General features: G+C 35.5%; 1 protein-coding gene across 1 annotated transcript; it reads left to right on the plus strand.

Moving 5' to 3' along the window:
• Window positions 1-1,063: 1,063 nt before the first annotated feature.
• LOC109176516 (ammonium transporter 1 member 1) lies at window positions 1,064-2,975 on the plus strand. Its single transcript, XM_019325966.1, has one exon. It carries the CDS (start codon window positions 1,214-1,216, stop codon window positions 2,723-2,725), a length of 1,512 nt encoding a protein of 503 aa, XP_019181511.1. The 5' UTR covers window positions 1,064-1,213; the 3' UTR covers window positions 2,726-2,975.
• The last annotated feature ends 9,550 nt before the right edge of the window (window positions 2,976-12,525 follow it).

Below are 12,525 nucleotides of genomic sequence, written 5' to 3' on the forward strand. Positions count from 1 at the left end.
AATTGTAAAGAATGTCCATCTATAATATGCCAATTATCAATGTCACTCCTGAATTATGAGTGGTGTAAATGTTGCCCCTCAATTATCAAAATGGTGCACATATAGCCCCTCCCGTAACGGATCTGTGGTTCCCCACCAATGTCAATCGCTGGTACTTCGAATTGAGGGAGGGAAAAAACAACTAAATTACATATTTACTCCGACTTAACGGTATCGTACACTAACGGGGAACCACATGTCCATTACGGGAGGAGCTATATGTGCACCGTTTTAATAATTGAGAGGCAACATTTACACCACTCATAATTCGGGATAACATTAAGGGCTCGTTTGGTTCGCTGGAAAATATTTGAAGGGAAATGGAATTGAAATTCCATGAAAAATAAATTTCAAGAAAATAGATTCCATTGTTTGATTGGTGGAAAAGAAATTACTGGGAATATGAATTCCATTGTTTGGTTGAGTTTGGAATGGTAAGGAATAATGTGTATAATGACAAATATAACCCTACACAACAATAATAATAATATAATAATAAGAGTAATTAATAAAGAATAAAAAATAAAAAAAATAAAAAAAAATAAAGAATGGTGAAGATAAAATTGGCATAATAGTTTTCCATGGAAAACAAAATACCTAACAAAAGCTAAGAATTTGTTTTCCTTATACTCAAGGAAAACTTTTTCCAATGAAAATGTTTTCCATCCAACCAAACAACATAAAACATCATTTTCCTTCACTTTTAGGAAAACATTTTCCATGGAAAATGTTTTCCATCCAACCAAACACCCCCTAATAATTGGCATATTATAGAGTGACATTTTTTATAATTTTTTCTACTTTTTACCAAGTTCTCCTATGGAGATTTTCAAATTCTACTTAATGATGTGATGATAAAACATTTTTTTAAATTTAATTTTAGTATGAGTAAAAGTTAAAATTTTGAAAGTACAACTATTTGACGGGACAATGGAGATTCCAGGAATCTAGCTGTACTCACATTTTACTGAAATCGAAGACTTTCTGAACGTACACAGGTAAGAGTGAAGTTACCATATTGCCCTCTACCAGCTCCATATTTCTCCCCATATCTCTTTCAGCACAAGGTAACCTTTGAATAGTCAAACTTGCCGATTCCAAAGATTCTATAAAAAGGCAGTTCATCGTCATCAGCTCGGCTGTACAAACAGAATACAGAATCCAAGCCAGCCCAATGGCGTCCCTAAGCTGCTCAGCCGACCAGCTGGCTCCGCTTCTGGGACCGAACACCACTGACGCCACGGCCGCCGCCGCCTACATCTGCCGCCAGTTCTCCGACGTCTCCACCGCCTTCGTCAACACCGGCTTCGCCATCGACTCCACTTATCTCCTCTTCTCCGCTTACTTAGTCTTCTCCATGCAGCTCGGCTTCGCCATGCTCTGCGCCGGCTCCGTCCGCGCCAAGAACACCATGAACATCATGCTCACCAACGTCCTCGACGCCGCCGCCGGCGGCCTCTTCTACTACCTCTTCGGCTTCGCCTTCGCCTTCGGCACCGGCGGAAATTCCAACGGCTTCATCGGCCACCACTTCTTCGGCTTGAAGAACATCCCCGACGGCGCCGCCGCCCTCGACTACAGCAACTTCCTTTACCAATGGGCTTTCGCCATAGCCGCCGCCGGCATCACCAGCGGCTCCATAGCCGAGCGGACCCAGTTCGTGGCTTATCTCATCTACTCGGCTTTCCTCACCGGTTTTGTTTACCCGGTCGTCTCCCACTGGTTCTGGTCCGTTGACGGTTGGGCCAGCGCGTTTAACAACAACAATCTCTTATTCGGAACCGGAGTTATTGACTTCGCCGGTTCGGGCGTGGTTCATATGGTGGGCGGAATCGCCGGTTTATACGGAGCACTCATTGAAGGTCCCAGGATCGGCCGGTTCGACCGGTCCGGTCGGTCCGTGGCGCTTCGTGGCCATAGTGCTTCGTTAGTAGTTTTAGGAACCTTTCTGTTATGGTTCGGGTGGTACGGGTTTAACCCCGGTTCGTTTAACAAAATTTTAGTCACGTATCCCGACGCCGCCGTCGGCGGCAGCTACGGGCAATGGAGCGCGGTGGGGCGGACCGCCGTGACCACCACTTTAGCCGGATGCACGGCGGCGCTGACGACGTTGTTCGGAAAAAGGATTCTGTCCGGGCATTGGAACGTGACGGACGTGTGCAACGGGCTCTTGGGCGGATTCGCGGCCATCACCGGCGGGTGCTCCGTGGTGGAGCCGTGGGCGGCGATCATCTGCGGGTTCGTGGCGGCGCTGGTGTTGATCGGGTTCAACAAGCTGGCTGAGAAAGTGAAATACGACGACCCACTCGAGGCGGCGCAGCTGCACGGCGGGTGTGGGGCGTGGGGAATCATTTTCACCGCACTTTTCGCCAAGGAAAAGTACGTGAACGAGGTTTACCAGGGGAAACCGGGTCGGCCTCACGGGCTGTTCATGGGCGGCGGCGGGAGGCTACTCGGGGCGCACGTGATCCAGATTCTGGTGATATTCGGGTGGGTCACCGCCACCATGGGTCCTCTGTTCTACATTCTTCATAAGCTGAAACTGCTCCGGATCTCGGAGGAAGACGAATTGGCGGGTATGGATATGACCCGACATGGAGGGTTTGCTTATGTTTACCATGATGAAGATGATCACAAAACAGGGATCCAAATGAGGAGGATTGAACCCGCAGCTCTTTCAAGTTAGAAGAAATTTCAATTCCCATATTTTTTTTTTTACTTCCTTTCATTTTCATTAGAATTTTCAACGTTTGGAAAGTAGTATGCATATTAGAATTATAAAGTTTTAAAATTTATAAAAAAAAAAGGTAGTTATCATGGGAATTGAAAATTCTTAATTTGTTTGTGGTTGTGGTTGTGGATGAAGATAATGAATGTCGTCTTACCATTATTCCTGTGTTGGCTGTGTATGCAAAGACTTTTCTCTTTCTTTCTTACTTTCTACTCCTTTTTTGCTTCACATTGGAAATTATGCATGCACTTTCTCGATCTTATTCAGTTATTTATAATTTCTGCATGTGACAAAATTAAAAGTAGTAGGTGTAATAATTTTTCAAAAATTTAAGTTGTAAGACTTATTCTAGTAGTATAGTTGGGAGTGTATATTAGGTAAATCATATCTCCTTTTGGTTAGCTTCCATTGAAAGTTAAACTTGTAATCTTATTATTACAAGTCAATAATCTTCTTCCCTCAAAAGGTTGAATCCCAACCCCAAAGGCCCCTGACCCGACAGAGCATTTGGAAGGGTGTAAATCACGGTGATTCAATGGCTCAATAGACAGGGTCAAATGCTAGTGCACACAAGGGATCTGTCCACTTTGGACATATATAATCCCCACACTGCCGCTGCCGAATTTTGAATCTTGGTCTTTTCTCCCAAATACTGCTTACTGAACCAGTGAGTTAAGCTCGTGCGGGCTACAAGTCAATAATCTAACCAATTTGATTGTGGTTATTCCGATTTACATATTCCCTCTGTCATATTTTATATGTTCTACTTACTATTTATTAGTCAAATTAACTTTTTTTTTTATATAATATTTTTTTACTTATTTTTTTAAATTTAATTTTTTGTGTTTATTAATACTTTTAGTTTAATTTCTAAATATATAAATTTTGTATATTAATACTAAACTTAATATTATGAAAAATTGAATTAAAAATAACTTCAGTAAAGTTTGGTTAATCGAACCAAACATATATAAAATGGGAGGGTGAGGGTACCTTATTTGTGATGGAGTATTATGCAACACGATAATTGCCCAAGTGGGTAAGTCAATCCTAGGCGTTTGTAGAACCAAGGTCATGAAATTGGTGTTTTAATTAAGAATATTAAGTTATAGGCGACGTGTCCAGTGGGATTGTCTGAATCCTAAACAGTCATAATGAGACTTGAACAAAGGAGTCGTGTTGGAATTAAATTAATTAGAATTAATTGAGATGTTAATGGTGATTCACGGACAATATTCTCTCTATGTTTTTGCAGCATTAAAGCACTTTTGCGTTCTTAATTATCTTCTAAGTTCTCAAACTTTCATTAAGTCGTAATGGAATTAAGAAAAATAACTGATTAATGAATATAGAGATCTAAGTTGTAAAAAGTGTAAATTTGTGTATCAATAAATTTCTTCAAATGTTTTGTTGTTGAAACTTGAAACTTTAATGTATTATGATCAAATTTTCACTATATATGTTACTAATTAAGAAAAAAATGATAAATTGAGGATTAAAAAGGAATTAACTATTTTAGGATATTAAAACAATTGTTATATAATAAGTTAAAGGAATTAACTTCTACAATATTGTGAAAGTTCTCAACAATTTAATATAGAACCCCATGATTTCACGTTGGTTTTAGAATTTAGATGAATTAGTTTAATATATATAGAAAGGGCATGGTGCATCGTTGCAGGTTATCTTTTTTTATTTGTCCATAATTTTTAGAATAAGATTTTGTCTTCTAGCAATCTACCTCATCAATTGGCGGACGCGTTGATTACTGATTGCAGAAACATCATGAATCCGATCCAGGACATCAATTTCATTCACGTTTTCAAGGAAGGGAACCAATATGCTAACTATTTGATTAATCTTGATTAATTTACGAAGTGGGATAGGATGATCCTGAAACAACTCCCGAGTCAACTGTGAGAGAAAGATGCTAGATGCGTTACCACGAGAAGAATCTATTAATTTGAAACCCACGGGCCCCTCAAGGGTTTAAGTGCGAGTATAACTTTCCGTGCGGTTAATTAAAAAAGACTGTAAGATATATTAAATATAATATATATTATATATAATATATCTATGTATTTATATATAATAATATATAAATAGGAAGAGAGAGAGAGAGAGAGAGGAAGATTAGAATGAATAATGTTTATTCACTGGGATGATTTAATAAATGAAAATACACCACATATTTATACTAAGAGAAAGCTAATAAATAGGAAGCTAATGCTCCATGTACTACTCCTATAATCTAGGCATGTTCCACATTAACATACATGACTCACCCATGTTTGTTTTTATTAAATTTTTTGACTTGGTTTAATTACTAATAATATTAATAATATTATTATTATAACATTGCCTCCTTTAAACCAAGTTGGATGTATTGGTCATTCCAATTTCCTTCTTCAATTTGAAAAAATGTCCCCGTCTTCAAGTTGGATATACTGACTTGTATTTCATTTTGTAAACCCACTTGACTCCAATTGGCTTCTTCCCAGGAGGTAAATCTGTTAACTCCCAGGTTCCATTCTTTTTCAATGGCACGTATCTCCTCATCCACCGCCATAAGCCAATGAGTTTCTGTAGCAGCCTCCTCAAAAGTTAAAGGATCACAATCTGCAAAGAGAGCAAATTGAATAATCTCTTCATCAGATAGGTCATTATCATGACCCAAAACACAATCTTGCAAGCGAGCTGGTAAGTGGCGCTCGCGCTGAGATCGCCGAACTGACGACTCTGGCTGTGAAGGAGACTGGACATTATCTGGAATCGGTTGCTCTTCAACAATATTTTCAACAGCAGGAATAACAACTGAACTTTCATCTTTAGCTAACCAATCCCAGGCACCATATTCATCAAAAGTGACATCACGACTTATAACAACCTTTTTAGTTTCAGGATTGTATAGTTTATAAGCCTTTGAAGCGTCACTATAACCAATGAATATGCATTTCTCACCTTTATCATCCAACTTCTTTCTCAATGGATCCGGCACATGTGCATATGCCAAACATCCAAAAATCTTGAGATATTTGATAGAGGGTTTTCTCTCACTCCAAGCTTCTTCGGGTGTCTTATCACGGACACTTTTAGTTGGACACCTATTCAACACATAGACAGCACAAGCAACAGCTTCTGCCCAAAAAGGCTTAGGCAGATTCTTGGATTTCAACATGCACCTTACCATATTCATGATAGACCTATTATTCCTCTCAGCCACTCCATTTTGTTGTGGAGTGTATCTAGCTGTCATCTGGTGCTGAATGCCCTTCTCTTTCAGAAAATTATCACAGGCAATATATTATGTACCTCTATCAGTTCTCAAGATTTTAATTTCATAACCACTCTGCTTTTCAACAAAAGCCTTAAATTGTTTGAAAACATCACATGCTTCAGAAAGTAAACCCATGTTTTCCTACTGAAATCATCAATGAAAGTAATAAAGTACTTACAACCTCCATGTGAGGGAACCTCCAACGAACACAGGTCTGAGTGAACAATCTCCAACTATTTTGTAGCTCTCCTTGACTTGCCCACGGGAAAGGGATCTCTATGCTTCTTCCTAATCACACAAATCTCACATATACGATCAGGGACATTCACAATAGCCAATAGGTAAATCAGAAACAAGTTCCTTTCTCGCAAGATAGTTTATCCCAGAGAAATGGAAATGCCCAAACCGCATATGCCATAGCCAATTATCATCACAAACTTCAGAATTAAAGCAATCAAGGAGAGTATGCTTAATTTTCAAAGGAAATAGACGATTTTGGGACATATTTACCTTTGCAATCAAAACTCCTTTAGCATCTTCAATGGTACAACACCCCTGAGCAATATGTATCTTATATCCTTTTTCTGACAACTGACCCAAACTCAACAAATTTTGGTGTAGTTCAGGAACATAGAACACATCGGATATAAAATTGTGAGTATCATCCTTCAACTGAATAGAGATTTTACCTTTTCCCAAAATTGGCACATTTGACTTATTGCCAAACGTTACTTCAGACCGGACTAATTCATCTAGTTCGGAAAACAATTCTTTCTTCCCACACATATGGTTACTACACCCAGTATCCAAGAACCATATGTTCTTATCAGCAGAAAAACTATCACTGGCCAAAAGTAAGGTTTCAGAATTCTCACCAGACTTTTCAGCAGTATTTTCAGCAATGTTTGCTTGATTTCCACGATTGTTGTCCTCATTATACCAACAATCTGCAATCTTGTGCCCATACTTGCCACAATTGTAGCAATGAAATGGAAATTTACCTTGTTTGGTATTACCTCCACCTCTTCCTTGGTTGGAGTTACCACGACCTCTTCCACTAGAACCTCCTCTTCCTCTTCCACGACCTCTACCAGATCCTCCACCTCTTTAATTAGTGCCAGTCACATTAAGGGTGACTTGACTCTTCAAACCTTCTTCTGCTAGTGGTTCCGATTTTGACGCAATCCTGTCAATATGACTTTCTACCATACCTTTCAGCTCTGCAATTGATAAGAGCTCGGTTTTGTGTGACTCTGTTATTGAAGCCACCACATGGTCATACTTCATCGGCATAGTTCGAAGAACTTTTTCAACCACTGCACCATCTTCAATCGTATCTCCATATAGCCTCATCTTATTCACCATATCAATAAGACGAGTGAAATACGCATCTACTGTTTCTGTAGAGGTCATCTCACAATTATCGTACAACCTTCTCAACGACTGCAACTTAGACTTCTGTGCCCGATCGACTCCTTTGTGTGACACCTTTAAGATGTCCCAAGCTTGTTTTGCTGTTTGAGCACGAGCTAATTGCCCAAAAACGGAATAATGAACACCTTGGTGAATCTGACCCAAGGCTAATTTATCTCGTCGTATAGCGGCTGCATCAGCTCCTTCGGGTAGACCGGGATCAACAAAGCTCCAAAGATTTTGAGCTTGCAAATGTGTGGACATCATAATTTGTCAATAATTGTAATCGAGTTTCCCGTCCAATTTGGGACCCGACCATACAATATTGAAATTTGTTGCCATATTTCACTACGGGAAATATTTTGGGGTTGAAAGGTTGAATTGACTGGCTTAAGATATATTAAATATAAATATAATTAAGATATATTATATATATGTATTTATATATAATAATATATAAATAGGAAGAGAGAGAGAGAGATGAAGATTAGAATGAATAATGTTTATTCATTGGGATGATTTAACAAATGAAAATACACCACATATTTATACTAAGAGAAAGCTAATAAATAGGAAGCTAATGCTCCATGTACTACTCCTATAATCTAGGCATGTTCCACATTAACATACATGACTCACCCATGTTTGTTTTTATTAAATTCTTTGACTTGGTTTAATTACTAATAATATTAATAATAATAATATTATTATAACAAAGACGCACCTTAAGAACACAAATCACGTACCAAAAGTTTTAAAATGGTGCACCTTAAGTTTTAATAACTGACGCACCTTAAGCATACAAATCACGCACCTTAAGAAGGAAAACCACGCACCTTAAGAAGGAAAACAACGCACCTTAAGAAGGAAAACCACGCACCTATAGCTTTAGGTCGACGCACCTTAAATTTCATCATTGACGCACCTTAAACACACAAAGCGCGCACCTTAAGAAGGAAAATCACGCACCTTAAGAAGAAAAACCACGCACCTTAATCACATAGCACAAAAACAAGACAAAAGTAAATTATATGGTTGAAACTTTTTTTTCTTTTTTTAAAAATATATTTTAATTTATTATTTTTAAAAAATATTTTAAATTTTTTGGGTGACCTGTTACTAACCTACAAAATTTGTAAATTAGATTAATTGAAAAAAGTTAGTTAATTTAGTGGCCTAATTATTATTTTTTAAGTTCAGTGGCTTAATTACATTATTGTGTACATTTCGATAGCTTATTTGACCCTTATTCCTATAAATAATTATAAAAAGGTAGCACGCCACAGAGAAAATCGGCTCCATGTGCTACTTTGACGTTAAAATAATAATTAGGGTCCCCCTCCTATTTTGTTAATAAAATTATTTTAATATTTGTTGACCGCTAGGCTCCAGCGATGTGTTCGCGGGGAAGCTACATAATAATAATATTATTGATTTAATGATTTGAAAATATTCTAGTACTTGACAAGACATTAAAATGGGATTTCAATCAAGATTTTTATAGACTTTTAAATATTTTTAGGAATTGTTTGGTTCACAAAATCTTAAATTATACTAAATAATAAGATTACTTCTAGAAATATTATGTAAAATTAAAGGAATGTATATGTTTAGTTAAGGTTGTAGAAATGTAATATTAACTTGTTTGGTTGGAGGTTATATTTGAGACTATATTACATCATCAATTACATAAATATCCTCATAGAAATGAAAGGTGTAAAAATGTTTGCAAGTCTTTTTTTTCCCCTTTAGTTTAGAATTAAAGAAATGCTTCTAGTAACAAAATAATAATAATAATAATAATAATAATAACACCCCAAAAAAAAAAAAAAAAACAGATGGGTCAAATTTTTTTTTTTTACATGACAGTGAATGCATTTTCACCGGAAGGTGGAATTGCATTCACCGAAAAGTGGATTTTCTAAGTTTCGGTGGATACATTTTCACCCGAAGATGAAATTAATCTAAAATTTTTAATGAGGCAACTAATCTTATCCCAAAAGGCTGAATCCCCAATCCTAAGGGCCCCCCACACTCCGACGCGACAGAGCAAGAGGCAACTAATCTAAAACAATAATTCACATACATTATATACTATTTTTCTCAACTAGGTTTTTCTCACTCGATTTTTCTAGTGCGATTTTTAACGAGGAATGAATATGATATAGTAATGTCAAAAGAGGAAATGTGCAAATAAAATACTTAAATAGACAAACCTCAAAATCTTGGAGGTTTATGATTGATTTATGCTTGTATTCGTTTCTTTAGCTAAGTTACGTTTTTCCAACTGGGTTTTCTTAGAGTAAAGGATTTAATGAGACAACTATACTTTTATAACACATGGTTTGAAATACACTATGTACTCTTTTTCCCTTCGTCTAGAATTTTTTCACAGTTTTTATAGCAAGGTTTTTAACGAGGCATGAGTATAGTAAGATAATGACCATACAAATAAATATATCTGTTTGGGGTAACACTTATGTGAAACCGTGTAATGAGTCTCAATCCGTGAGAGGGATCGGATATTTGATTAATGTGTCGAATCTTTGACCTCATTAATCAAAGATTCGACCCGTCTCACGAATTGAAATCCGTGAACAGTCTCACACAAGTTTTTATAATCTTTTTGTGGCCATTACCTTAGTTTTTCTCTCCCATGATTGGATGTAATTTTCTCATTTATTGTAAATGTATATATATCAGCGATTATTTAATAAAAGTTGCTAGGGTTTTTGTCTAAGCTCAACTGGTTCTTTATCTTTTCTTATTCTCTCCCTTTAATTTTTTTTTTTTTTTATTTCTTTCCTGCAATCGGATGCAATGATTCACTTGAGGATTCACATGATTTCATAACAGCCATTAAAATTTCTTCTTATAAAAGTCAAAAGTTTAAAATTTTCAACAATAAAAAAGCCAAAATTAATATTATTGTAAACTCATCAACTTGTAACAAGTGATAAGTCATGCTAATACAATTGTAAAATAATAATAATAATAATAATAATAATAATAATAATAATAATAATAATAATAATAATAATAGACGAGTTCTACTCCATACTCCCAAATCTTATTCTCTCAAATTTACTCCTTGATGTAGCGGGCTTTGATAAGTTATTTTCTTGATGTGGGTCTCTGTAAAAGTGTCTACATCAATATTTTAAGTATGAGAGTAAAAATTGTGAATAAAAAATGAGAATACATGTAAGTATTTTCCTTAATAAAGAAAACATTGTCAAACTCAATTCTATTGGCTAACTAATGCTAACAAGTTCGAGATATACATTACCCATTAACAAGTCAAAATTAATGTTGTCAAGCTCAATTCTAGTAACTAGATAATGTAAATAATTAAAATTTGAGATAAATTTTACCAGACAACCAAGTCAATTGTCAAACTTGATTCCAATACATATCCTTTCACACTTGCAATATCTGTATATATCCATTCACATTATATATTTGCCTAGAGAAATATAAAAAATCATTGCATCAATGTCGTGTTCACTTTGACCTATCTTAGCTTATTAAAGCTTGCGGTTTTTAATTGGACTTTCGAAAATAGTAATAACTAATGAGGAAGAAACACAGAGATTTGAGAAGCTTCTTTTGGGTAATGGAAGAACCATTCAATATTCAACAAACAAAATGTCAACCATATCTAATACGTACGGCTGTCCCGGTTTAGTTGAATTTATTAAAATCTTATTTCATACGGAGTATATATTATAATTCACGGCTGGGAATTATAGAATGTTCAGCCACCTGAAAGTGATCCTAAATTAAGTCGAAAGTAAAAAGTAGTCGGAAATAGTAATAAAGGTTTTTCCGGATACCAAAAGTGGTCGGAACAAGACTTTCGACTTGATTTAAGATCACTTTCAGGTGGTAAAAAATTCATAATTTCCAGCAGTGATTTTTCTATTTTTTTTTATCTTCGATTTATATGTGATAGTTCATTTTTAGTCCTTTTTCTTTTAATAAGAACATCTCCATTTGGTCCTATCTAGTATTATTGTGGGATGACCATTTTTATCTTCCGTCAACAAAAATGTTGAAATTCTGTTAATACAATAAAATTTCGATTTTTTTTTTATACAAAGTAGGACCTGCTGTATTTTTGTATGTTTATTTTATTTTTATTTTGAAAAAATCATAACTGAAAATAAAAAAAAAAAAGGTTAGGTCACAATAGAGAACCAAAAATGATTATGCTATAATAATACTATGATCAAAGTGGATATTCTTAAAAAAAAATGACTAAGAGTGAATTTTCACCTATAAATCTATTACCAAAAATTGGATAATCAATATTTTTTGTAAATACTATTAACTTTGTTGCAATGCAGTATCTATTGATTAGACTTGAATCCATATCCTTTTCATATGAGAATTCAATTTGATGCTACTAGACCACGAGATCCTTGTTGCATTATCAATAATAATAAAGAAAGAGTTATGTGTGACCGTTTATGTGGGCGGGATTTACATAAAATCATATATACAACATGCAAGGGGAGATGCATTTACGCATATATCTACTATACTAATAAGAGCCCAAGAGAGTTAGGCCTATAATGGGTAGAAAAAATGGCGGTCAAATTTTTTAATCAAATGAATGGCTCAGATTGATCAGATTTTAATTTTTCCTTAAAATTTCCTAATTTATCCTTAATGAATGTGATTTTCCGTTAACTTTTCCGTTAAATATTATCTTTTCTGTTAATTTCTGTTAGTTCACTGTTAACTTACTCATTGATTTTAATAAGAATTTAAAGGTTTTAGGTTCGAACCTCATCCCAATCAAAGTTGGCATAATTAGTACTCTATTTTACTCTTATTAAATTAATTAAATATAATAATTTAGTAGCTACAACAAAAAATAATACATATCATTTTGGCTCAAGTGTCAAATCGCACCATGAACCAATTGCGATATGTCATGCCGCACCCTGAACTTACATAACTGATTATTCGATTCACAAACTAAAAAATTTTGTCCACCTAGCTTTTTTAGCAGGTTGCCTCCAAGTAACAAGTTATAACTTGCTGATGTGGAAGTTTT

Source organism: Ipomoea nil, unplaced genomic scaffold (assembly GCF_001879475.1).
Source record: "Ipomoea nil cultivar Tokyo-kokei standard unplaced genomic scaffold, Asagao_1.1 scaffold0706, whole genome shotgun sequence".
Taxonomy (NCBI): Eukaryota; Viridiplantae; Streptophyta; class Magnoliopsida; order Solanales; family Convolvulaceae; genus Ipomoea; species Ipomoea nil.

Bases quoted from the DNA above. Each gene is read 5' to 3' on its own strand.
- LOC109176516 (XM_019325966.1), top strand. From the start codon at position 1,214: ATGGCGTCCCTAAGCTGCTCAGCCGACCAGCTGGCTCCGCTTCTGGGA.